This window comes from Vigna angularis, chromosome 5 (assembly GCF_016808095.1).
Source record: "Vigna angularis cultivar LongXiaoDou No.4 chromosome 5, ASM1680809v1, whole genome shotgun sequence".
NCBI classification, from domain to species: domain Eukaryota; kingdom Viridiplantae; phylum Streptophyta; class Magnoliopsida; order Fabales; family Fabaceae; genus Vigna; species Vigna angularis.
The window spans coordinates 32,328,195-32,355,131 of record NC_068974.1 but is presented as its reverse complement, the minus strand read 5'-3'; the positions used below and the strand labels follow the sequence as shown (position 1 = coordinate 32,355,131).

The 26,937-nt window shown below is 36.9% G+C and overlaps 1 protein-coding gene across 1 annotated transcript in view; it reads left to right on the top strand.

Annotated features, from left to right (window-relative positions):
• Window positions 1-291: 291 nt before the first annotated feature.
• The window catches only part of LOC108340273 (DNA polymerase epsilon catalytic subunit A), a 35,513-nt gene continuing 8,867 nt past the window's right edge, over window positions 292-26,937 (top strand). The window contains exons 1-31 of the mRNA XM_052877438.1: window positions 292-634; window positions 839-904; window positions 1,005-1,064; window positions 1,225-1,320; window positions 1,615-1,775; window positions 1,898-1,986; window positions 2,093-2,310; window positions 2,776-2,862; window positions 3,006-3,140; window positions 3,429-3,551; window positions 5,316-5,399; window positions 7,129-7,293; window positions 7,388-7,564; window positions 7,856-7,969; window positions 8,199-8,303; window positions 9,552-9,670; window positions 9,778-9,949; window positions 10,020-10,114; window positions 10,352-10,457; window positions 10,563-10,642; window positions 10,752-10,928; window positions 11,311-11,398; window positions 11,533-11,613; window positions 16,162-16,305; window positions 16,748-16,843; window positions 24,201-24,401; window positions 24,533-24,587; window positions 24,671-24,813; window positions 24,894-25,363; window positions 26,465-26,600; window positions 26,684-26,881. Coding sequence (XP_052733398.1) covers window positions 476-634; window positions 839-904; window positions 1,005-1,064; window positions 1,225-1,320; window positions 1,615-1,775; window positions 1,898-1,986; window positions 2,093-2,310; window positions 2,776-2,862; window positions 3,006-3,140; window positions 3,429-3,551; window positions 5,316-5,399; window positions 7,129-7,293; window positions 7,388-7,564; window positions 7,856-7,969; window positions 8,199-8,303; window positions 9,552-9,670; window positions 9,778-9,949; window positions 10,020-10,114; window positions 10,352-10,457; window positions 10,563-10,642; window positions 10,752-10,928; window positions 11,311-11,398; window positions 11,533-11,613; window positions 16,162-16,305; window positions 16,748-16,843; window positions 24,201-24,401; window positions 24,533-24,587; window positions 24,671-24,813; window positions 24,894-25,363; window positions 26,465-26,600; window positions 26,684-26,881 — 4,200 coding nt within the window. The 5' untranslated portion in view covers window positions 292-475. The remainder of the gene's footprint in view (window positions 635-838; window positions 905-1,004; window positions 1,065-1,224; window positions 1,321-1,614; window positions 1,776-1,897; window positions 1,987-2,092; window positions 2,311-2,775; window positions 2,863-3,005; window positions 3,141-3,428; window positions 3,552-5,315; window positions 5,400-7,128; window positions 7,294-7,387; window positions 7,565-7,855; window positions 7,970-8,198; window positions 8,304-9,551; window positions 9,671-9,777; window positions 9,950-10,019; window positions 10,115-10,351; window positions 10,458-10,562; window positions 10,643-10,751; window positions 10,929-11,310; window positions 11,399-11,532; window positions 11,614-16,161; window positions 16,306-16,747; window positions 16,844-24,200; window positions 24,402-24,532; window positions 24,588-24,670; window positions 24,814-24,893; window positions 25,364-26,464; window positions 26,601-26,683; window positions 26,882-26,937) is intronic.

Below are 26,937 nucleotides of genomic sequence, written 5' to 3'. Positions count from 1 at the left end.
TTATAAAAATCCTATTTATATTAGAAGATTATTTTGAAGTAAAATAATTTGTCTCATTATTTTAATACACTTATGTGCTCTAATACTATATTTTCTAGATGTTATAGAGTAAGATTTCTCAAATTTACCTAGCAACAATACTTATTATGTAAAATATAATAAAAAATAATAGATAAATAACTTGTAACGGAAATAGATGACAGATTAATAAGAGAATCGAACCAATTAAAGTTTTTTTATATATATATTTTGTTTTTATAATTTATTCAATTTGGACCGTTCCGGTTCGTCGGGTTGGTTATTTGCGGACCAAACTTTACTTTGCGGCCGGGGAAAAAGCGCGGGAAAACGTCTTGATTGTGTCTTCCCTCCGCTCCCAATCTTCTAATCACGCTAGTAGCAGTTTTTCCCAAACTCTCGTAACCTTCATTCAAAAGCGCCAACGCCAAAACCTTCGATCTCGTTGGGGGCAACGATGAGCGGGGATGGTCGACGACGTGACCGGAGAGATACCAGAGCACCGAAAAAGCGGAAGCTAAACCGCAACCCCGAGGATGAACTCGAAGCTAAATTAGGGTTCGATCTGTTTTCAGAGGGTGAAAAGCGGCTCGGATGGCTACTCACTCTTGCATCCGTAAGCACATTACTATTGCATTTCGCTAGCACTGATTAAGTATGAATTGAAGCGTTATTACATAGCTAAGCTGAAGAATGATTGAATTGCAATTGTCTCAGTCGAGTTTTCCGGTTCCTATTTACAATATACAGTCTCAACTAGTTGGTTTGCTTTAATAGATCATTATTGTTAGCCTATTCATGATTTTCCATACTTTTGCAGTCATCTGTTCAGGATGAAAACAGTTACAAAGAATACAGTTGTGTCGATCTTTACTTTGTTACACAGGTATTTTTTTTTGGTAAAGATTGCTTAAGTTAAAAGTTATTTTTGCTCCAAAGAGTGACCTGGTTTAAGGAATAGTTTACTGATTGGATCCTGGTTGCAGGATGGCTCTTCATTCAAGTCAAAATTCAGATTTCGGCCTTACTTCTATGTAGCTACAAAGGTAGGCGAGAACATTCTTGTATGTCATATGTGGGGCTATGGTAGTACGTTTTGATCTAAACCTGTTCATTGCCGTTGTGGATATATTCTGATTCAGTGTTTATTTTGTAGTAACCATCATGATGTTGTGTTAATTATGATTATATAATTTAATTTAATAGGATAAAATGGAGATGGATGTTGAAGCATACCTGAGAAGACGTTACGAAGGTCAGATTGCTGATATTGAAATTATAGACAAAGAAGACCTGGATCTTGTAAGCAAATTATACATGTCTTATATGCTTCACTTTGTCTGGTACACCACAAACATCTTTTAAAATACGACATTCAGCACCAGTAATATTTTTAATTGGAAGTCAAGTGAATGTGGTTCGTCTTGATATAGTCTGCATTAGTTTCTTGCAATTGTTTGTGGATTTGACAATGCCTATCTGCAAGTTAAATCTGAGTTGCATTTTCTTTAAAATTTCGTGCTTTGATTCAAATGGGTTGTGATTGCTTTCTTTATACTTATAAATGGACTCTGACGCTTTCTTGATTTTTGACAGAAAAATCATTTATCAGGATTAAGAAAATCTTATTTAAAGCTTTCATTTGATACTGTACAACAATTGATGGATGTGAAGAGAGACCTGATGCCTTCTGTTGAAAGAAATAAGGCTAAGTCTGATACTGCAGAAGCCTTTGTATCCATGTCAACAGAAAGAAGGTAGATCAATTTTCACATCTTAGTTCACATTCGCATATTACTTCCTTTATGCAATGGCATATATTTTCATCTTGGATAATTTTAGTTAAACCTTTCTTTTACCTGATCTTGTTGCTTATCAGAGAACATAGACCTCAGGACTTTCTAGATTGCTTGACTGATCTTCGAGAATATGATGTTCCTTATCATGTTCGCTTTGCCATTGACAATGGTACTTTTTGAATTTTTTTTGCTTTTAATATTTATTCTGTTATCCTGTTGTCCATTGCTATGCTATTGTCTATTTATCATGACACTTGCAAAAACATATTACCTAGATATACGGTGTGGCCAGTGGTATGATGTTGGAGTGTCCAATAACGGGGTTAAACTTGAAAAGAGGACAGATCTTCTGCAGCGTGCTGAAGTTCGAGTTTGTGCATTTGACATTGAGACCACAAAACTTCCATTAAAGTTTCCTGATGCTGACTATGATTTAGTTATGATGATTTCATACATGGTAGATGGTCAGGGGTATTTAATCATAAATAGGGAGGTAAACTTCATAATTTTGTTTTTCACTCTTACTATTTTTAATTCAGAGGAAACCACCAACATCTCATCAAAAGAGACTTATTATTAGTATTCTCGTTATCAATATCTTCTGATTTCTTCCTCTTTCTTTTAAAGATGGTTCATTTTATTCAGATTGTTTATCTGCAAGAGATTATATTTCCCAAACAACCCAAATTTTGTGTCTACAGAGGATGATTGATTTGCATTAAAGTATTGAATATAATGTTGCAACTTCATTTGTAATTTTAGATATGCAACTAGAGATTACATAATTTTTTCAATGGCAAATTAGGTAGAAATTGGAATATAATAAATTATTCAGCTCTTATGCATGAAATGTTGTTGTTAACTGATTCAGGAATTGCACCATGAGAAACTATAATGTACGGCATTAGTCATTGTCATGGGCTGATAACTTTAAATAACTTATTTGCTTTATCTATAGTGTGTCGGGGATGATATAGAAGATATAGAGTACACTCCAAAACCAGAGTTTGAAGGGTGTTTTAAAGTGACAAATGTTCAAAATGAGGTAAGGGTACTTCTGAATCCATAAGCAATAAGTATATAGTATGTGTTGTCTTATTTCGTTGTTGAAAATCTGTTCCAGTGTGTGGTTTTCTTTATTTGTAATGATTAGTCTAATTTGTTGACATTTGAGTTTTTTTTTTTCAGATTGAGCTTCTTAGATTGTGGTTCTCTCATATGCAAGAGGTGAAACCTGGTATCTACGTGACGTATAATGGTGATTTTTTTGATTGGCCATTCCTGGAACGAAGGGCAACCCATCTTGGGTTGAAAATGAGTGATGTATGTTAACTTTTTGTTAGCATTCTGTGCAATTCTCCATCTCATTATGTTGGATGCATATCTATTTTCTATTAAACCCTTTGAATTTGTAGAATGTCAACTGTTAGCATAGTATTTGAACTTGAATTAGACTATGTTATGTCACAGTTTTGGGACAAATCATGTTTGTTATCTGGTTTCCCTTTTTATTGTTATCGTGAAAGTGTCAAACCAAATAGTTTTCTTTTAAGTTTGTTTAGTTGGCATTCTTTTTCCTTCTATTTTCATCACTGTTATTTAATCATTCAGGAATTGGGGTTCAAATGCGACACAAACCAAGGGGAATGTCGTGCTAAATATGCTTGCCATTTGGATTGTTTTGCTTGGGTTAAACGTGATAGTTATCTCCCTCAGGGGAGCCAAGGCTTGAAGGTACAAAGTTTGACCTCGATTTCTCAGCTGTTTGCATAATTCAATTTATTAATCATTAACATGATAAAAACTATGTATTGGAGAACTTATGTTTCATATTGTTAATCATTTCGTATTGTTCTAACTTCTCGTTTGTGAGCCAGATAAAACATACTTTTGAAATAATTTGTGTTTACTCTGAGACAGTTCAAAATTACAATTCTCAGTTTGCATGATTAGGAACCTATGATGCACAGATATGATTCATGTCTTGGATAAAACACATATCTGATAAGCAAATACGCTTATTTTGGAATATGCATATTGAAAAATATATATATTTTTTAAAAAACAATAAATTTTTGATTGCTATTATGTGAATCCAAATTAAAATCACTGTATTAAATGTCAAAATAAAAAATTTATAAATTATTGTCTCCACAAAAGTATTATTGCATAGATTAGATACTTCATTGATAGCTATTTGTAAAGTATCCTAAAGTATTAGATGTAGATACGTGTCAGACATGGATACTAATAGCTAGGAACTAAAATCCTTATGTTGGTGCACTGTTACTACCTTTTGAAGATCCGTGGACAATCTAGTTGGAACCTATGAAGCACTTATGAAGCCAAACGCTCTTTGTATAGAATGTGTTGCTGTTTCTGTGTTATGAGATAAAATAAATTTTATGGCTTCTCATTGGTGCATGGTTTATAACTGATTTAGTGGAAACTTCTTGCCCAATATTCTGAGGATTGGAGAGCTTTTATTTTCTTTTCATTTTTGCTGTCTTTGGCTTTGTAATAGAGGGTTTATATTCGTTCTTCCAATTTGTACCCTGTATCTTCTGTATCTTACTATATTCATCTTCCTAGCTAAAAGGTGCTCCATCGTCAGCCAAAGTGTTCATTCAGTCCTATATCTAACTGTTCAGCACCTCCATATGCAATTTTGCACCAATAAACAAAATTTCGGTGTAAATAAATTGTTTTATAATTATTTGTTGTGAAATGAATTGTTCTCTAGAGATTAGCAGGGGTATGAGAAATATAAGAAACATCTGATGATACTGTCTTTGAATATTTAGAGTGTCTAAGATTATATATAAGGATTTATTCTTTTATATTTTGAGTTTTTTTTTTTTTTCAATTAGAAACTTTATAACTGTTAGGATATTTTTATAGATCTGATTCAAAGGCATATTATATCATATATAAAAGGAATAAAATCTCCTATAACTATTTTTGTAATTAACTTATATAAAATGGACTCTATTGTTTACTTCATACACAGTTTTAGTCCAATGTCTCACAATTATAGCCAACTAACCAAATCAGTAACAGCTAATTGATAACCACCTACTATGCTAATTGCAACAGTTTTTGATTTGATGCAAAGTAGTTGTACGCTCATACTTAACAATTTCTTTTTCAGTGTGACACTGAATTATCAAGCTGGAAATGTACCATATATTTTCAACCACAATAGAATTGTAAACATTTTTATCCTGGCACCCTGTAACTGCAGGAGGATGAGCTGTGCGCACGAAGGCAACTAATATTGGCTCAACAAGCTATCCACTTAACCATGCATAATTTATTTACTATATTGGGAAAATCATTTTAGAATTTTATACTTATTAGTTTTGAAAAAGAACTTTATTTTTATATTAAATTGAACAGTTTCCTTGCATGTTATAATAAGTAAAGCAGGAATAAGTTCTCAGCTCATAAATTTTTAATTAACCAAATTTGTCCTTTTCATTTCTTTGTTTTCTTTAGGCTGTTACAAAAGCAAAGTTGGGATATGATCCAGTGGAGGTGCATCCTGAAGACATGGTTCGATTTGCAAAGGAAAAGCCTCAGGTATGATTCATTTGAACTGATGTCTTTATTTTTTATTAAATTGGTTTGATATGATGTATTGGGTATGAATCATAGTAGTAAAATTATTTGAACGCCTTTTTTGTCTTGTTAGCTTAATTGTTATGATTGTGCAAAAAATAAGTGTTCATTTTGATTGCCACTGCTATTCTTCGCTAAAATGGACATTTTTATTTTCCTAATAAAATGGGATACAATTGTTTGAGTGACATTGCTATGGTAATTTGAAGGAGTTGGCCTTTTACTTTATGCTTATATTTTGTGTAAAACAAATGTCTCCTAATTTGTCGGTGTTTTGGGTTCTACTTATGGAAAATATGTAACTTCTTAGGTTTTGGCTTTGGACCTAAATCAATCTCAAAAGTTAGCTCATAGGGTGGGGTTTGGCTCTCAACTTATGTACATTATCTTGGCATTGTCCCTAGTTGATAACTTAATCTCACAAAATCAACTAGTGATATGTGGGTTTCTCCACATGTATACATTGTTTTGGCTAAGTGAAATTTGTGTTTCCCCCCAATTACAACCCCCAAAAGTTAAGTCATAGGTTGGCCCTCCACTTATATACGGTACTGGTACCAGCTTTAGTCAATGTGTGATTTGAGTTTTTCCCAATACTCCTCTCACACTTAGAACTATTAGGCTTGGTGCACATATAATATGATAAATGACCCATTAATGGATGTTGTTAGAAGTCCCACGTTGACTAGAGATAAGACCAATTTATAGTGTATAAGTGGGTGCAAACCTCACCTTAAAAGCAAGTTTTGTGGGGTTGAGTTAGGCTTAAAGTCCATTTCTTAACCTGGTATCAAAGCCAGGTTAGAGCCTATCCTAGAGAGATTTGTGTGGACATATTCACATTGACTAGAGATAAGGCCAATTTATAGTATATAAGTGGGTGTAAACCTCACCTTATAAGCTGATTTTGTGGGGTTGAGTTAGACTTAAAGTTCACTTCTTAACATGATATTAGAGTCAGGTTAGAGCCTATCCTAGAGAGATTTGTGTGGACATATGGTTCCACCCGCTATCGGGCCACTATCGGACCACCTACTAATGTCTAGTTTCACGCTCGAGATGTATATACCTCGTCGTGAGTGGGATGTGTTGGAAGTTCCACATCGACTAGAGATAAGACCAATTTATAGTATATAAGTGGGTGCAAATCTCACCTTACAAGCCGGTTTTTTGGGTTGTGTTAGGTTTAAAGTCCACTTCTTAACATGGTATCAGAGCTTGGTTAGAGCCTATCCTAGCGAGATTTGTGTGGATATAATGTTCCATCTGCTATCGGGCCACTATCGGACCACCCATTAATGTCTAGTCTCACGCTCAAGATGTATATACCTCGGCGTGAGGGAGGTGTGTTGGAAGTCCTTCATTGACTAGAGATAAGGCCAATTTATAATATATAAATAGATGCAAATCTCACTTTACAAGCTGGTTTTTAGGATTGAGTTAGGCTTAAAGTACACTTCTTAACAGATGTAGACTCTGAGATCATCTTACGTTGTGGGTTTGACCCTAACATGACCCCAAAGCTAGTTCATAGGGTGAAAATTGCCCCCTTCTTATTTGCACTAATTTATGCCTTTCTTCTTCTTCTCAGGATTAGGGAGTATGTTCTACTTTGACATTGGAAAATCTGAAAAGTTATGCATCCAGGTCATGAGACATCTTAATCATATTTTTTTAAATGTTTTTGCAGATGATGGCCTCCTATTCTGTTTCTGATGCAGTGGCAACTTATTACTTATATAAAACTTATGTTCATCCCTTTATATTCTCTCTTGCAACCATTATACCTATGCCACCCGACGAGGTTTTGCGCAAAGGTAGTGGAACCCTATGTGAAATGTTGCTTATGGTGCAGGTGGGCTCTTACTATTCATGGTAGAATTCTCTGCTTAAATTTTTTCATTTAACGTCCTCTACTTTCAGTTTAATTGTTTTGGCATCTTTTACAGGCATACAAGGCCAATGTTATATGCCCTAACAAACACCAGTCTGATCCAGAGAAGTTTTATAATAATCATCTTCTTGAGAGTGAGACATACATTGGTGGTCATGTGGAATGTCTTGAAAGTGGTGTATTCAGATCTGACATCCCATCTAGTTTTACATTAGAGCCATCTGCTTTTCAGGTTTGTTGTTTCTATCTTAAATTACTTTACTGGTGACTAGCTCTCCTTTTTATTATAATCACGTCATACAATCTTTTTACAATTTTCATATGTTTACTTATTATTTCTTCCAATTATAGTTATTTTCTTTGCAAAATAAGGAAATCTCTTGCGTGTATGCCCAAGGGGGTGCACCACTGGAACAGACATGAAAACCATAATTCTACTAGTTTATATTTTATTAACTCTATTATGATATTGTTTATCTTTCTTAAAATATGTTTGACTAACCATAGAGTGGCATGGTTCCAGCAACTTATCAACAACCTTGATCGAGATCTACAGTATGCTATAACAGTGGAGGGCAAGATGGATTTGGAATCTGTTTCTAATTATGACGAAGTAAGAAATGCAATCATGGAAAAGGTACTGATTCTGATTTTTGTCTGATCAAATTTTCATGTATTTACTTGTGTATTATAATCATGTGTAAAGCTGTAATTTAATTGTTTGGTTTTACGATTTTAAGATCATTATTTTCTATTCATATGTCATTACATTGACTAAGATATGCACATTTGTTTATTGTGATCTAAACTGCTGAAAATTTCAATACCCTTGAATAAGAGATGACCACTTCTCATTGTGCATGCAGCTTGTAAAATTACGAGATGTGCCAACACGTGAAGAATGTCCCCTCATTTATCACCTGGATGTAGCTGCTATGTATCCAAACATAATTTTAACAAACCGACTTCAGGTATGATGATATTTATAATTTATATTCCTGCACTTTAGCAGGATATGCATGTTGGTAGAAATAAACACTATCCACCAGAAGTGAGAGTGTATTTTGATTAAAAAGACGGCAAAATGCCCCAGCCAAGGAAGAAAATCCTTTGGACCCAAGCTATGAGCTGAAAAGAAAGAAAGATACACATGATCCCTATCAACATAAAGCTTTCCCTTATTTCTCAGATTCTCATTCTCATACTGTAACTTTTCCTTCACGTTTTACTCTTTTCCTCACCCATTTCACACCCCTTCTCCTAATTTCAATTGGACCTTATTTAGGCCTTTGTGAACACAATGACCTTCCTTGGTTGCATGGGTCTAACCCTGGTATTCGAGTTTTATTAATTGAAAATAAGTCTTTACTTCAATAAAGTGCAGAATTTTATTATCAAAGCAGACAAAATAAGATAATTTCTTTATCTGTTTGAATTCTTCTGTTCCTGCATTACACTATGTTACATGTTAGGGATTCTGAAAGGAATTCCTAACCAGCTCTATCTCTACTCAAACACCACAGTGGAGAATTGGAAAAGAAAGAAGAGTATGATTGGTATTCACAACAAAAGAATCAAGATTACACTGTATCTTAGGAGCTTAACCTCCTTCACCTGGTGCCAAGACCGGTCTACACATACAAACTACTCAACTGGCTAACTGAAACAATAAAGGGTCCTAATATATTGGCCTTTTCCCGCCCCCTCACTTAACTGATTAACAGTTAAGTGTTCTGTTTCCCTTTTCTCCTTTCCTATACTCTCTAAGTCCTAACATTACATGACTAATTTGAATATTTACTTGTTAAAATATCCCTAGTGCTCTCCTATTTTCCTTAGATGGTTTTTCAAAATAATGTTAATAAAACTAGTAAAATATGAGGATGACTACAATATGTAGTTTGAGGCATATTAAATGTGAAGATGACATTTATGTAGTCTCGGGCATATATTAAAATACTCAGCTGGTGGCATGGAGTTCTTCTGGTCTTACACACTTTTGATTATTGTTGATAGAGGCAATGCATCTCACCACATTATCACAACAATTTCTGCTCTTTTTATGGTAAACTTTTAGTGTGGATAAGCATTTGATGTAAAATGCTAGGAGCTAAGGATATCGTTGTTGTTTTCTGCTTCAATTTTCCACTAAGATTGTCATCCTGAATTTTGAAATTCTGATAATACGAACCTCCCATTCTTCTCATTCATAATTGCAGCCACCATCAATTGTTACCGATGAAGTCTGCACTGCATGTGATTTTAATCGTCCTGGAAAGACTTGCCTACGTAAGCTTGAGTGGGTTTGGCGCGGAGAAACATTCATTGCAAAGAAAAGGTGTAATTTTTTTTTTCACTTAATGTTTCCTGTTCTGCAGATCTTTTGAGGAAATTTTTAGAAAATTAATAAACTACTGACTATAACTTTTATTTGAAATCCTTCAGTGACTACTATGCTTTAAAGACACAAATAGAATCAGAGTTTGTTGATGATTCTGAGAACAACAAATCCTTACCCCGCTATTCTGAGAAGAGGTCATCAAAATCCTTTCTTGACCTTCCCAAGTCAGAGCAAATATCAAGATTGAAAGATCGTTTAAAGAAATACTGCCAGAAGGTTATGGCTGTTTCATTGAACATGTTTGATTGAATAATGCATGATTACTAAATCTTGATGGATTCCACAGGCATATAAGCGGGTACTTGACAAACCTGTTACTGAAATTCGTGAAGCAGGAATCTGCATGCGGGAAAATCCATTTTATGTTGACACTGTTCGCAGGTGAGTAAATATCACTGAAGATTAATTTTGAATGGTAAAGTTAACCTTTGCATATGTAGTTAGAGGCAGAAAGTAATTATTATCTCCTTAGATGTTCATAAGCTGAGGAACATATAAGTTATACAGTCCATAGATACAGTGTGTCCTAACCTTAGAATTTCGTTAAATTTCTACTGCACTTTTTTCTTTTGTTGCTTGCCGTGTACTAAGCCCTTATTTTGTGCTATCTTATTTAAGTTTCCGGGATAGAAGATATGAATATAAAGGTCTCAATAAGATTTGGAAGGGAAAATTGTCAGAGGCCAAGGCTAGTGGAAATTCTATGAAGATCCAAGAAGCACAGGTATAAAAGATATTTGTAACTTGTAGGTTCTTCAACAAGTTATTCATTTACTATGAGCAATACTCGATTATGACAGGATTTAATTATAATTATTTCATGCATCAGGATATGGTTGTGCTTTATGATTCATTGCAACTTGCTCACAAGTGTATACTTAATTCCTTTTATGGATATGTCATGCGCAAGTAAGTAAATGGAACTTCATATTTTCCTGAAGTTTCATTGGAGTTCATTTAGTTACGTTTCCTACTTTTTCCTCCCGAATCATCCCTTGCGTTGATGTTTATCTTACAGGGGTGCAAGATGGTATTCCATGGAAATGGCTGGAGTAGTGACATATACTGGTGCAAAAATAATTCAGAATGCCCGCTTGCTAGTAGAAAAAATAGGAAAACCACTTGAACTAGATACAGATGGTATTTGGTGTGCACTACCTGGATCTTTTCCGGAAAATTTCACTTTTAAAACAAAGTATGCTCTATTCATATATAATTACACTACATATTTTGAAATTTTAGTTTATTGTTTTTCTTTTAGTTGCTTAACACGGGCTATTCTAAGACAATCATTGTTTAATTTGTTCATAGAATGAAGAATTTTAGGAAATTGCTGACTTCCAATATTAAGGGACATTTATTTGGGTGCTTAATTTTTAATAAGGATGATTGGATGTTCTTGTATCATTCCTCATGCCTTCAGTGTAGTTTGAGGTGTTAGCTGTAGCCAATATATTGCTTTCAACTTTTTTACCCTGTCTTTCTTCCAAATTGTCACTTTCTCTATTTAATTATCAATAATTTTGAGTGCTCTTGATATAAATGTAGTAATAATTATAATATTTAATGGATTTCAGAGACCCAAAGAAGAAGTTCACAATATCATACCCTTGTGTTATGCTTAATGTTGATGTGGCAATAAATAATACAAATGATCAATATCAGGTCAGCTTGTTTTATCAGTAAATGATTTATTTAATTCACAATTTGATGGAGACTCTTCTGACTCAGTGTTTTGCAGTTAGTGCAGTTTCTTTGCTATTGGTTGTTATTAATTCATTCTTTCAATTTTCTGACAGACACTCACAGATCCAATCAGGAAAACTTATACAACTCATAGTGAATGCTCTATTGAATTTGAGGTGGATGGGCCATACAAGGTAAAATGTAGGGATATTTTATGATTTACATGATTTCCCGAGTTTTACTATTGATTTATTAGTGATAGACTAAAGTAGCAACTATAAGCAGGGGACATGTTACGATATAAGGTAGGGGTAATAATAAGGGTTGGAAAGTATATGAGCAGAGATAATATTTAGTATAAGTTAATTAAAGTAAATAAATATAGTATAAGTTAATTAAAGTAAATAAATATAGTATAAGTTAATTAGAGTAAATAAATATATATTTAGGGAAATATTCAATATAAGATATTTATATTAAATATAGGGATATTTATATTAAATATTAAATATAGGGATATTTATATTAAATGCAGATATATTCTAGAGAAATATTTAATAAGAGATGTGCGGGAAATAATTAATATAAATAAAGTTAGAGTCTAGGGTTAAAGACATGTTTTTGATTATTGAGTTTTGTGATAGACATTATTGTCTTGTGAGGGAGGTTATGCTCCTAAAGTAATTGAAGGAGGTTATGCTCCCAATTATTGTTTACCCTTGTTTATTCAGATATTACCATCAATAAAAGAGATTCATTCATTCGTTATCATTCGTTTATTGTTCTACTTGATCTAAAACAGAGAAAAATAGTTCTGAAGGGCTTAGAAGACCCTTCTCAGTTCTCTTATTTATATAGATAAAAATCTGATACAATAGATAGATGGAAGATGAAGAGATTGTCCTAGACTGCTAGGAACAATCATTATAGATAACCCAACACACAACTACCTACTTTAGGCCCTGCTATACTAATCATAGGTAGACTTAATAATTATTCTAACAGTTCTATTACGTGTGTGAGAGTGTGAAAGGGTGTATTTGGCTAGTTTACGTACTCAGGTACGTAACAATTGGTCCGACCTGTCGGATCGTCAAGGGAGGAAACTGCCGAATCGTCAAGGGAGGAAACTGCCGGATCCTAATAGAGACGAGTGAAAGACATCATGGAGGGAAGAATGCATGCAGTTGAAGGGAAACTTGAGAGCATGGGGTAGAGACTAAAGAACATGGAGTTGTCCCTAAGGAGGTTGAAGGCAGAGTTGAGTGGAATACGCCATGAAGTCCAAGCTCCAAATGGGAAGGGACTGCTGAAACCGAACGATAGTGGACTAACGGATCCGAATGTGAGCGAACTGCCAGAGCTGAACGATAGCAGACTGCTGGATGCGAACGTGAAAGAACGGACGGAACCTACAGAGAGAGGACTTACCGAGCCGAACGGGAGGAGACGGCCAAAACCGAACGTGAGAAAACTACCTGAACCAAACGGTCTAGTATTGGAAGGAAGAATGAAGGCTTTGGAAGGAAGGGCAGATGGAAGAATCAATACCCTGGAGGGAACAATGGAGTCTGTGAAGAGATGGGCCGACAAAAAGAACAGGGGGCTTGCAGTGTTTGGTACACTGGCAGAAGGAAGAGAGCGACGTGAAGTACTGAAAGACATTGAAAACCATTCCCTCAGGGCTTATGATTCAGGAGAAGTGGTAACCAGAATGCTGGACGAAGAATGGAAGACATTAGAGAAGGTTTTACCACCACCCGAACCTCCAGACATGAATTGATGAGGAGCCATGAGATCAAGATCCCCGTTTCAAACCTTGAGGACAAGGTTGTTTTGCAGCGGGGTGTAATGTTACGATATAAGGTAGGGGTAATAATAAGGGTTGGAAAGTATATGCGCAGAGATAATATTTAGTATAAGTTAATTAAAGTAAATGAATATAGTATAAGTTAATTATAGTAAATAAATATATATTTAGGGAAATATTCAATATAAGATATTTATAATTAAGGATATATGCTAGGATAATATACGAAAAGATATTTATATTAAATATAGGGATATTTATATTAAATATTAAATATAAGGATATTTATATTAAATGCAGATATATTCTAGAGAAATATTTAATAAGAGATGTGCGAGAAATAATTAATATAAATAAAGTTAGAGTCTAGGGTTAAAGACATGTTTTTGATTATTGAGTTTTGTGACAGACATTATTGTCTTGTGAGGGAGGTTATGCTCCTAAAGTAATTGAAGGAGGTTATGCTCCCTGTTGAATATAGTGAAAAACTATATTTGAGATTAATCTCCCTTGTGTAAAATACACACATAGGGTTCTCTATTTATAATAGAAGAAATATGGGCTAAGCCCAAAATACAAATGAGAAATAATAACAAACTAACTAAAAGATAAAAGATATAATATATCTAACACTCCTCCTCAAGCTAGAGCATACAAATTGTATGAACTAAGCTTGAAATAGATGAACTCAGTGTTGAACTAGATGATTTGTCTTCAAGAGTGTGAGGCAAACAAAGATGGACTAACAACAGCTTGTGAAACTTCAACTTCAAAAGTGGATGAAGGAGAGTCGTGTGGACAATGATAAACTGCAAGGACTGATTCCCAATCAATGATGGAAGAGTGACGGGATCAACAGTGGTAGCTGAAAGCTAAGAGCTACAAAACTGCAGGGACTACACTAAATCCTCATCAATGATGGATGGGTGACGGGATCAACAGTAGTAGCTGAAATCTACAAAACTGCAGGGACTACACCCATATATATGTGACTTGCAGTGTCTTGGAAACGTACTCCCCCTTAGTGTGAAGGGTGGAAATGTGGAATATCACAGTTGCTGGACCACTAAAACAAAACCAAATATTAAGCTACAATGCTGAAACAAAGGCATGAAAGATCCAAAGATATGTTGGAGGTCCAAGATTCTTTGCTGGACAACTCCCAAGTGGTGATACTTAGTCGTGTATCACAAGAAGATCGAGCTAAACTCTAGCCCAAGAAGAACTGACGCAATTGCGTCTGTCTGAGGCGGTAGCGACTGCAGCGGCGGTTGACTGCTATAAAACTGAAGGGACTAAATTGCCATCAGTGACTGATGGGGCCTGTAGTAGCTGGAAGCGACAAAACTACAGGGACTGCCATCACTAACTGACAAGGTGATGGGGGCCTACAGTGGTTGGAAGCATATGGTGCCTGGACAGCGGCAAACAGCGCCTGGACAGCGGCAAAATGGCGCCTGGAAAGCGGAAAACGGCGCCTGGACAGCGGAAGACGGCCTGGACAGCGGAAGACGGCGCGGACAGCGGCAAACAGTGCCTGGACAGCGGCAAACAGTGCCTGGACAGCGGCAAACAGTGCCTGTACAGCGGAAAACGGTGCTGGAGCGGCATCAGCAGCTGAGACGAAGCACACAACGCAGAAGCGAGAGGAAGGTCCGACGATGCGGAACATGCGGCGAGATGAAGATGCTTTGAAGACAGAAGAAGATGGCAGCAATGACTGCTCTGGAAGGTCTGAACAGAGAGAGGGAGGTCCGGCGAGACAACCGGCAGCGTCGTGGTTTGACGACGATGCTGGGAAGGCGGCGCGTGACAAACACGCACCCGAGATCTGACGGAGAAGAAGCGGCGCGTGGCGGAGCGTGGGAAAGAGTCAGACGCCGGCACCGGTGGGGTTGGTCGTCGTGTGAAGAGGCAAACCAGATCTGCTGGTCACCGGCTAAAACTGCGGCGGTCGGCCGACGGACAGGCCGGAAAGAAGCGCTGCGTGGCGGAGCGTGACTGAGAAGTGACTCTCGAAACCGGCGTGGTTGGCCGTCGCTCGAAGAGACGGTCCAGATCCGCGGGTTACGGGCTAAAACTGCGGCGATGACCGGCGGCGACGGCGTTAGCAGCGACGACGGCAGAAAGTGGAGGCGACAGCAGTGGAACTCTGGGTCTGGACTGCTGCTGACTGTGACACAGATTTAAGAAAAAGAGAGAAGGGCTGCCCATTGAAATTTTAGGGGCTGCCGGCGACCATGGCGGTCGGCCGCCGACAGACAGCAGAGACCACCAGAAGAGGATCAGAGAACTTGCTCTGATACCATGTTGAATATAGTGAAAAACTATATTTGAGATTAATCTCCCTTGTGTAAAATACACACATAGGGTTCTCTATTTATAATAGAAGAAATATGGGCTAAGCCCAAAATACAAATGAGAAATAATAACAAACTAACTAAAAGATAAAAGATATAATATATCTATCAAAATTATTGTTTACCCTTGTTTATTCAGATATTACCATCAATAAAAGAGATTCATTCATTCGTTATCATTCGTTTATTGTTCTATTACGTGTGTGAGAGTGTGAAAGGGTGTATTTGGCTAGTTTACGTACTTAGGTACGTAACAGGACAATTCTCACTTTATGAGTAGATTTTATAGTGTTGGCTTAAGCATAAAACCCAAATTATATGATGATATCTGAGTTTATTGTAGATCTATTATTGGGCCACCCATCCCATTGTTTCCACACAAAACCAAATTGTGCTGGGCATGTTGTATTGGGAAAAATTCAAGTCTTTATATTGACTTGAGATAATTCTAACATAGTGTTGGGAGGCAGCCCTTAGGTTCCAAACCAATTTTAAGGGGTTAAGGCATGCTTAAATTCAAAGTCTAAGATTTACTATATGTAAATTGCTTACATGGCTTTGATTTGGTGTAGGCAATGATCCTTCCTGCTTCAAAGGAAGAAGGAATTTTGATTAAGAAGCGATATGCTGTTTTTAATGATGACGGAACCCTTGCAGAGCTTAAAGGTTTTGAGATCAAGCGCAGAGGTGAACTGAAGCTAATCAAAGTTTTCCAGGTATGTTGATAAAGAATTGTGATCATCATCTTCAATTGCAATGCCATACAATATTCTCCCTGATGCCTGTTCATGGGAATGATAAACCTGTCAATGTTTTTAATACAAGGCTGATGATAAGTGAAGATTTTAACATCTGTGGAACTAAAACTGATCAAAGTGGATGAATTAATGTTTATAAGGAATGGCTGATTCTTTTCACAAAAATTGGTAACTATATTATACTTTCTAATTTGCGGAAATAGTACCCCCAAACTTAGTGGGTAATCTATTTTGTGGATTGGCTCATCTAACAGATTTGATGAAATTATCTTTATGTATTTTCCTTAATGCGTTGCCATCACATTTTAAAAATAAAAACATTTTGTTCAATGTTGAGGTTCTTTTTTATGGCTGTTCTTTTCTCAATTTTTTCTAATGTGAAACACTTTTCTTGTCACAGGCTGAACTTTTTGACAAGTTTCTCCATGGTTCATCATTAGAAGAATGCTATTCAGCTGTTGCTTCGGTGGCAAACCGCTGGCTTGATCTTCTTGATGTATGCTAGTTAATTTGTAGTTCCTTAAACAATTTAATGATTATTAAGAGTGATAGAAACCAACTGGTATAGAAATTGTATTAAATTACTCTTGAGAAACATGTAGAACTATATTTATTTCAATACATATTATTACAACATACTAATGTATTTATAGGAGTAAAAGTTAGGCACCTCCTTAAGTTAGGCACCTCTAAGTTAGGCACCTCCTATGTTAGGCACCCCTAAGTTAGGCACCTCATACCTAAATAATTATAGAAAAATACTTAGTAAGGTTTTCTCTAATTACAACACTCCCCCTCAAGTTGGTAAATGAATATCAATCATTCCCAACTTGCTTACAAGATCTTGAAATCTTCCCTGAGGTAGCCCTTTTGTAAAAATATCTGCTAGCTGAAGACCTGTTGGAACATGAGTTGTAATCATAAAGCCTCTGTCTAGATTATCTTTTATAAAGTGTCTGTCAATCTCAATGTGCTTTGTCCTGTCATGTTGTACTGGATTATGAGCAATGCTTATGGCAGACTTATTGTCACAGTATAGTTGCATAGGACTGTCTATCTTAATTTTAAGATCATCCAAAATGATTTTCATCCAAAGTCCTTCACACATTCCTTGAGCAAGGGCTCGAAATTCAGCTTCTGCACTAGAGCGAGATACTCTGTCTTGCTTTTTGCTCCTCCATGTTACCAGACTATTTCCAAGAAACATACAATACCCAGAAGTAGATTTTCTATCAGTAATAGACCCTGCATAATCAGCATCAGTATATATTTTCATACCTAATGTGTCTTCCCTTTTAAACAACAATCCCTTCCCTGGACTTGACTTCAAGTACTGGAGAATTTTATCAACTGCTTGCATGTGTCTATTTCTTGGATCATGCATGAATTGGCTTACTACACTAACTGCATAGGCAATGTCTGGTCTTGTGTGTGATAGATAGATTAGTTTTCCTACTAATCTTTGATACTGGGTCTTCTCTACAGGAGCACTTTCTTCACTTCCAATTCTATGATTCTGTTCTATAGGAATTGTTGAAGTTCGACATCCCAGTTTTCCCGTTTCTTTGAGGAGATCAAGTACATATTTCCTTTGGGAGATGAATATTCCTTCCTTGGAGTAAGCAACCTCTATTCCAAGAAAGTATTTAAGTTTTCCTAGGTCTTTTATTTCAAATTGAGCTGCCAGTTTTTCTTTTAATGCCAACTTTTCTGCTTCGTCATCTCCTGCAATAATCATGTCATCCACATAGACAAGCAATAGGGTGAGTTTACCTGTAGATGAATGTTTTATGAATAGAGTGTGGTCTCCTTGGCTTTGTCTGTATCCCAAGGAAATCATTGCTTTTGTAAATCTTCCAAACCATGCTCTAGGGGATTGCTTAAGACCATACAATGCTTTCTTTAGAAGACAAACCTTGTTTCGTTCATTTTTCACTTCAAACCCTGGGGGAATATCCATGTAAACTTCCTCTTCCAGATCTCCGTGAAGAAAGGCATTCTTTACATCCAACTGGTGTAAGTCCCATCTAAAATGAGCCGCCAAAGCAAGAATAACTCGAACTGTATTCATCTTTGCCACAGGAGCAAATGTCTCCTCATAGTCAATCCCATAGGTTTGAGTATAGCCTTTTGCCACCAGTCTCGCTTTATATCTTTCTATTGTTCCATCCGCCTTATGTTTCACTGTGAATAGCCATCTACATCCTACTGCCTTCTTGTCTCTTGGCTTGTCAACAATTTCCCAAGTTGAATTTCTTTCTAATGCATTCATCTCTTCTTTCATGGCTTGAGTCCAATGTTCAAGTTTCATGGCTTCTTGGATTGAGGTAGGAATTTTTGTTGCATCAATGGCAGCAATAAAACTTCTATGCTTATCAGAGAGATTGTTAGTGCAAACATGTTGAGAAATGGGATATTTAGCACATGATCTCCTTTCTTTTCTCAATGCAATGGGCAAGTCATCAGTAATACTTACCTCTTCGATGTTGTCTTCAGGGATTCTCACCTCCGGATTAGACAATTTTTCTTGCTCTAGAGTCGAAGTGGGTTGTTTTCTTCTTTCATATTTTTGACCAAAAAAATTGTCTTCTTCTTCATCCTTATTATGGATCCTGATAGTTTCATTGCTCAGGTCTTGGGCATCCTGCGAAGACTGACATGGTAATGACAAGAAGGAGAGTTCATCCATTTCAAGTGTTTTCTACCCCTGAAGTGGTGAACTGACATAAAAGGACTGTGTTTCATGAAATGTGACATCCATGCTGATAAAGATGCGACGACTCTGAGGATGATAACATTTGTACCCTTTTTTATTAGAAGGATACCCTATAAAGATACATTTAAGGGCTTTTGGATCTAATTTGCTACGATTAGGGTGATGAGAGTGAACAAAAGCAATACATCCAAAAATTCTACTAGGCAGACTTGATATTAAAGGGGAAGAAGGAACAAAAGACAATAAAGACTCTATAGGACTAATGCCGTTTAAGACACGGGTAGGTAACCTATTGATGAGATATGTGGCAGTTAACACTGCTTCCCCCCAGTAAATTTTTGGAACAAACATTTGAAAACGAAGAGCTCTAGTTACTTCAAGGAGATGACGATTCTTTCTCTCCGCAATCCCATTTTGTTGAGGAGTGTTTACACATGTAAGTTCATGAACAATACCATTATGAGAGAAAAAATTGAGGAATTCATGATTATCATATTCAGTACCATTATCAGACCGAATTCTTTTGATATTTCTTCCAAATTGATTTTGGACAAGATGAAAAAATTTAACAAAGATTTGGAAAACTTCAGATTTATTGCTCATAAGGTATGTCCATGTGACACGAGTGCAATCGTCAATAAAGGTAACAAACCATTTTGCTCCAGAAATAGATGCGACAACTGGTCCCCAAACATCAGTGTGAATTAAATCAAAAGGAGAAGTACTCTTTTTATTACTAATAGGATAAGATGCACGATGATGTTTTGATAATTGACAAATATCACAATTAAAAGACTCAACAGACTCATTGGTAAACAAATGGGGAAATAAAGACTTGATAACGTTAAATGAAGGATGTCCAAGCCTTTTATGATGAAGCCATATTTGAGAGTTTGCCCACGTCTCAGATGTAGCTTGTAGACTCAAAATATTTGTTGTGCTTTGGTCATTAGTCTCTAATAGATACAACCCACTTTGCTCCTTAGCAGTTAAAATCGTCTTCCCCGTGGCAAGATCCTGAAAAACACAATGAGTGGAGAAAAATATTACTGAACAATTTAAATCCTTTGTGAGTTTTTGCACAGAGATAAGATTATTGGCTAATTGTGGAACATGTAAAACGCCCTTTAATATAATGGATGATTCCAAAACTATATTCCCAGAGCCACATATAGGTATACCCTGACCATTCGCAACAGTAATAAGTTGTTCTTTACTGCTTTCATCATATGAGTTGAAAGACACACGACAAGGTGTCATATGATCAGTTGCTCCTGAATCAAGAATCCAAATACCTTGAGTCATATTACCAACAATATTGAGACAAATCTTACCTTTCATGGACAGAGTACATGATCCAGAGGGCTTACTCATTGATTCAACCATTGCTTTCAAGCGGTCGAGTTCTTCCTTATAAGCTTTCATGTCAAGATCTGGTGGTGGAGAAACATTAGATTGATTGGTGGCTTCCTGTTCTGAGGTAGTGTGATTTACCCATTTTTGAGTAGGCCCTTTGTTATTCCTCATACACTTTAGAACATTACTTTTCCCATGGAGTCTGAAGCATGTTTCTTTGGTATGTCCAGATCTTCTACAAAATGAACAATAATCTCCACGATTTCCTGTTTCAAATGACTTTCCTCCAGTATAATAATCTCCACGATTTCCTCTTTCAAATGACTTTCCTCCAGTGCTCGTTCCTTTGTGGAATCCCTTTCCGGTTGTCATGGCAGAGCCTGTGTTGGAGATCCCCCCATCAAGCATGACAGCTCTTCGAGTTTCTTCTCCTCTTGCCATAAAAAATACTTCTGATAAGGAAGATAATTTTTCTCTTCCTAAGATCTGTACCCTAATTGGGTCATACTCTTGATTTAGGCCATGGAGAAATTTAAAGATTCTTCCTCTTTCCACGACTTCAGCATGTGCGGTAGCATCTGTCTTACACATCTTTATTGTTTGGTATTGATCTAATTCAATCCAAAGACCATTCAAAATTCCATGATATTCTGATACAGAATGTGAGCCCTGTTTTGTATTAAATATCCTGCTCTCAATGTCATAACATGCAGCAAAATCCTTTTTTAATGAAAAAGTATTTTGTAAATCATCCCATATCTCCTTGGCAGAAGAATGAAACATGTAATTTCGACTTATCTCAGGAACCATGGAATGCCACATCCAAGTCATAATTAGTGAATCTTCATTGTCCCACATTAGGAAGTTTGAGTCATCTGGTTCTGGTCCTCCACCATCTATGTGGTCTAGTCTTGAACGACCCTTGAGAATCCTTCGAATGTACTGGCTCCATTGTAAGAAATTCCGCCCATCCAACCGATAGGCACCTATCATATTTGGAAGATTATTAGGACCCAAAGGAATAAATTTTACCTCAGACATCCTTGGGAATGCAATCTGGGGACCCTATCTGCTGACGAAACAGTGGAAAACGGTGCCGGACAGCGGCAAACGGTGCCAGACAGCGGCAAACGGCGCCTGGACAGCGACAAACGCGGCCTGGACAGCGACAAACGGTGCCGGACAGCGGCACAAGGCGTCGGACAGCGGCACAAGGCGTCGGACAGCGGAAAAACAGCCTGGGCAGTGGAAAACAGTGTGGGCTACACAGAATAATATGGAGCAGTACTTCAAAACTCAGATTTACTCCGATCTGAGCCAAAATGGGTTGTCACCGGCCCTTGTAACGGAATAAGGAGGCTCCGGCGACTCCTTCTGTGACGTCGGCGGCGAGTGGGTCTCGCCGGAACTAGGCGCGTGGGCTACACGCGCCGGCAAGGCTGGTTGTGCGTGGCGGCGCGTGGCAACGTCTTCTCCGGAGCGATTTGCAATGTTGTGTTTGCTGCAGATAGGCGTCCCTTTCTGTCCTATCAGTGATTCCAATAGTTTCTGCTACAGTTGAAGTGGCTGGATAGCTGCTGTTGCTGGTGGCTGGTAGCTTATCAGTGCAGCGGAAACAGAGCTCCCAAGATCGGGAGCTCTGATACCATCTTGAGAAACATGTAGAACTATATTTATTTCAATACATATTATTACAACATACTAATGTATTTATAGGAGTAAAAGTTAGGCACCTCCTTAAGTTAGGCACCTCTAAGTTAGGCACCTCCTATGTTAGGCACCCCTAAGTTAGGCACCTCATACCTAAATAATTATAGAAAAATACTTAGTAAGGTTTTCTCTAATTACAACAATTACTCTCACGAGATCTGGTCTATAATTTACCAGATTACACAGAACACAATAGAACACAAACTGAAATAGAACAACACTTGGGACAGTATGCATCTTCCAAGTTACCGAGAGCTTGGTCTCTCGCATTCCAAATTTTCTCTCCAGTCTAATATGCCTTTTTCCCTCCCTTTCTCTATTTTTCTACTGTTCTGATAACAGCCTAAAAGCAGTTATGCTTGGCCCTAATTAAATATAGAAAACTGTCAAACTGAACACAGAACTGTCAAAAACTATCACAATAACTATCCTATTTACTATAGATCCTGCAGACTCTTTATTTCTAGTTTCTCCTTTTATAGTGCTTACTTATAAGAGGTCTAACAATACCCCCCCAAAAAGAGTCCTTGTCCTCAAGGTCAAAAGAAGGAAAGTGGTGCATAATGGTCTACATGGATTCCCAGGTGGCTTCAAATTCTGGCAGATCTGTCCACTGAATTAGCACTTCTGCAGTCCCATTGGGGGAATTGCGCATGTTTTCACCGCAGCTGGGGTGACCAGTAATTCTAGTTCTTGTGATAACATTGGAGGTAGAGTTTGTGGCCTTGTGGAGGGCGAAAGAGCTCTCTTTTATAGAGAGACATGAAATACCGGATGAATCTTACTCTTTGACGGAAGAGCTAATTGAAAAGCAACTGCTCCAATTCTGTTTTGTGATCTGGTAAGGATTGTTATTAGATGTTCGAGTTGGCCGACTCCAACTACTTCCAGTAATGCTCCCTCTCTCAGCCAATCGATTCTTCTCATCGACCTGTTGTGCACAATCCATTAAATCAGCCAAACTCTCTATTGGGTAGAGTTTAAGTTCTACTTTAATTAATTCATTAAGCCCATTCAAAAATATGCCTTGCAAGTACACTGGTTCTATTCTTTAACGAACCAGCATAGAGTTCAAACTTCTCCCGATATTCCTCCACTGAGCCTATTTGCTTTTAGACTCAACCATTCAAAAGGATTTTCAACCATGGTGTGTTGGAAGCATCTAATAACTGCTGCCCTAAAATCCTCCCAAGTTGGTTGGTGCTCTGAAAACTCCCACCATTGATGCCAAGTCAGCGCCTTCCCTTCACTGCATGTAATTTATCCTCTCGTGCCATCCCTTTTAAGTCAAAATATCGCTCTACTCGGGTTTATCCATCCATATGCATCCTCACCACCAAAAATTGGTATCTCTAACTTCCTCCACCTACCCACTTTGTATCATCGACGCGTATGGCTCCGTTGCATGCCACCTGCACGAAATGGTTGGCCGCCATCACTGTTCTCTTCCTCTTGTCTCACTAATTTCATGTATAGATGCCTTCACTTCGTTTAACTGTTCAGAAATTTTTGCCATTGTTACCTGCATTGCCAACAAGCCTTCCAACCCCCTGTCCAATGCTTCCACCCTTGCTTCCATGCTTTGTGTTGTCACCGTGAGGGTCCCTTGGAACGTACAACTCTGATACCAGTTGATGTCACAAGATCTGGTCTATAATTTACCAGATTGCACAAAACACAGCAAAACACAAATTGAAATAGAACAACACTTATGACAGGATGCATCTTCCAAGTTACCGAGCTTGGTCTCTCCCTTTTCAGATTTTCTCTCCAATCTAATATGCCTTTTTCCCTCCCTTTCTCTATTTTCTGCTGTTCTGATAACTGCCTAAAAGCAGTTATGATTGGCCCTAATAAAATATGGAAAACTGTCAAACTGAACACAAAACTGTCAAAAACTATTACAATAACTGTCCTATTTATTTCTGGTTTCTCCTCTTATAGTTCTTACTTATAAGAGGTCTAACAGAGAGTTCATATATGTTTGGTTCAAATTAGTTTTATGATATTGATGCTCATGACTAGGTACAACTTTTTTGCTTCCTTATTTTATCAAATCTTTGTCATACAGAACCAGGGAAAGGATATCGCAGACAGTGAGTTGCTTGATTATATATCAGAATCAAGTACCATGAGCAAATCTTTAGCTGATTATGGTGAGCAGAAGTCTTGTGCTGTTACCACGGCTAAACGTCTAGCTGACTTTCTTGGAGATACAATGGTCAAAGATAAAGGTCTTCGATGTCAGTACATAGTTGCAAGTGAACCAAAGGTGTGGTCCATGTTTGATACAGAAAATTTGTGAATCGCAAATATATATTTTCCTTTTTTCATCTAACTACAATCATCACAACTTCTTTATTTCCTAGTTACTTTTATTTTAAAAGGTTATTGCCTTTGCAGGGCACACCAGTTAGTGAGCGTGCTATTCCTGTGGCAATATTTGAAACTGATGCTGGTAACTTTTTTACTTTCTTAATTCAGACAAAACAAAATGATTGTATTTCATATTCTAAATAGGTGTATGCTTAATGTATGCAGAGGTAATGAAGTTCTATGTCCGAAAATGGTGCAAAGTTTCATTGGAAGTTGCCATTCGTTCAATAATTGATTGGTCCTATTACAAGCAGCGGCTTAGTTCTGCAATTCAAAAGATTGTCACTATTCCTGCTGCAATGCAAAAGGTTTATTGAATTCTTTTGTCTGGATTTGAAATAATCCATTCTTGTTTGCTCTCTTTTCTAAAGGAGTTTAATGCCTGCAGGTTTCAAACCCTGTCCCTAGGGTAGCTCATCCTGATTGGTTGCACAAAAAAGTTCGGGAGAAGGAGGACAAATTTCGCCAACGGAAAATAGTTGATGCCTTTAAACCAATGAACAAGAACGAGCACTTGAAAAAGCTTAATGACTCAAATCGTGTCTCTCTTGTGATGGATGATGAGATTCTTAATGAGTTAGAGGACTTTGGAAACAAGGGTAGGAGTTCTACTTACGGACCTAGACCAATTATAAGGCATTATGAAGCTAATAATGAACAAAATTCGAGGAAGCTCAGTGATCAACAAGATTTAGAGCAAGAGCATAGTAAAGATAATAGCAGCAAGAAAAATCTACTTTCACCACCACAACAAGATGAAACGTATGAAAATATAGACAGAAATGTAGATTATCAGGGATGGCTTCAAGTAAAGAAGCGAATGTGGAAAAATATTCTGGAAAGAAGAAAGAAGCAAAGGTAAAGTGCTCACTTTCATGCATTGGTATTAGGAACTCTTTGGTGTGGTTTCTTCCCATTAAGAGCAAGACCCAAAAGATAGTCTTGGGTTGTTTGAAAGAGCTAAAACAATCCTTTGGATCTTCTGCTGATACTTTTCTTTTCTGCATTATGCATGTAATTTTATTGGTAGACACCGTTAACATGATAACTAATAGAGCTAGATCATACAAAAGCTCAAAAGGGGGAATTTAGCATTGCTATGTTCTTGTATATTATGAAATTGGTTTTTTTCAGAATTTGTATGACCCAAGCCTTTAGTGTGACATCTTGAGATGTTAGTACTTACTAAACTATTCCTGGCTTAAATGAAAACGAAATTGAAACTTAAGTGAATTAAAATGGACAGTATCATTGTTGTTGTTTTCAATCAGAATCAGAGTTTCACCTTGGTGGATTCCATTAAATGTCATTGTGTATTATTGAGATGATACTCTAAATTTGATTGGAGCGTAACACCAATTGAACTGTATATAAGTTGTCCAAATAGAATAGGATATCCACAAATATCTACAGTTTTCTTTAACTGGGCCACTGTAACATGTGAAGGACCAATCATGAATAATGTGTTAGGATCAATTGTAATGTATGTGACTTGAGTTCTATATTTATTACCAAAAAAAGACGAGTCCTACATTGGAAGAATGTTGTTTTTTGGGGCATTTGACTCTTACTACAATGGCTGGCTTTCATGGTGTGGTAACTATCGTTGAAGCTTTTTCCCTGTTTTGAAGTTTATAATGTAAGTTTATATCATTGTTTGACTCACTTTACTATTAACTGACCAACCGGAGATATAAGATTGGCTTAATGGTAAAGTTAGAAGGAAGGTGGGAGAGGTTGTGGTTCTACTCCCCCACTAACACTTGGGAGATATAAGGTTGATTTGATAGGTTTGGAAGGAAGGGTTGTAGAGGTTGTTGGTTCGACTTCCTCCACTAGCAAATACTAACAACTAAACATTGTTGATAAAAAAAACTATTAACTGACCAACCATCCTTTAAGCCATACATTTGATTGTTGGAACAAAACCCGACTAAAGAAGAGATTTTTGTTTCCCAGATTGGAGAAATCAAAGATATCTAATCGCATGAATGGTGTTTCTGAACAAATAAATGGTAAGAGGAATCTAGGAAGAAGTCATGTCAGTTCATATCTTAAAAGGCTTGAGGTAGACTTAACGAAGTGTCATTGGCAGGTATGGTTAACTTTTTGCAAGTAGTCAATTTTCTTAATGACTGGTATGATTTTTAAAATTTCTTATCCAATTTTGTGGTTCAGATAATACAATTAGTTCCCAGTTCACTGATAGGCCAATTTGTTGCTTGGGTTGTTGTTGATGGGAGTATGCATAAGATTCCTGTTTCTGTTCCTAGAGTCTTTTACCTCAATTCAAGATCTCCAATTACTGAAGAATTTATGGGTAAACGTGTTAACAAGAATCTTCCTCATGGAAGGCTGAATTATAACTTATATGAGGTAGTTGGTGTTATTGCTTCTATTTTTTTCAGGTTTAGTAGATTTTGTTAACTTTT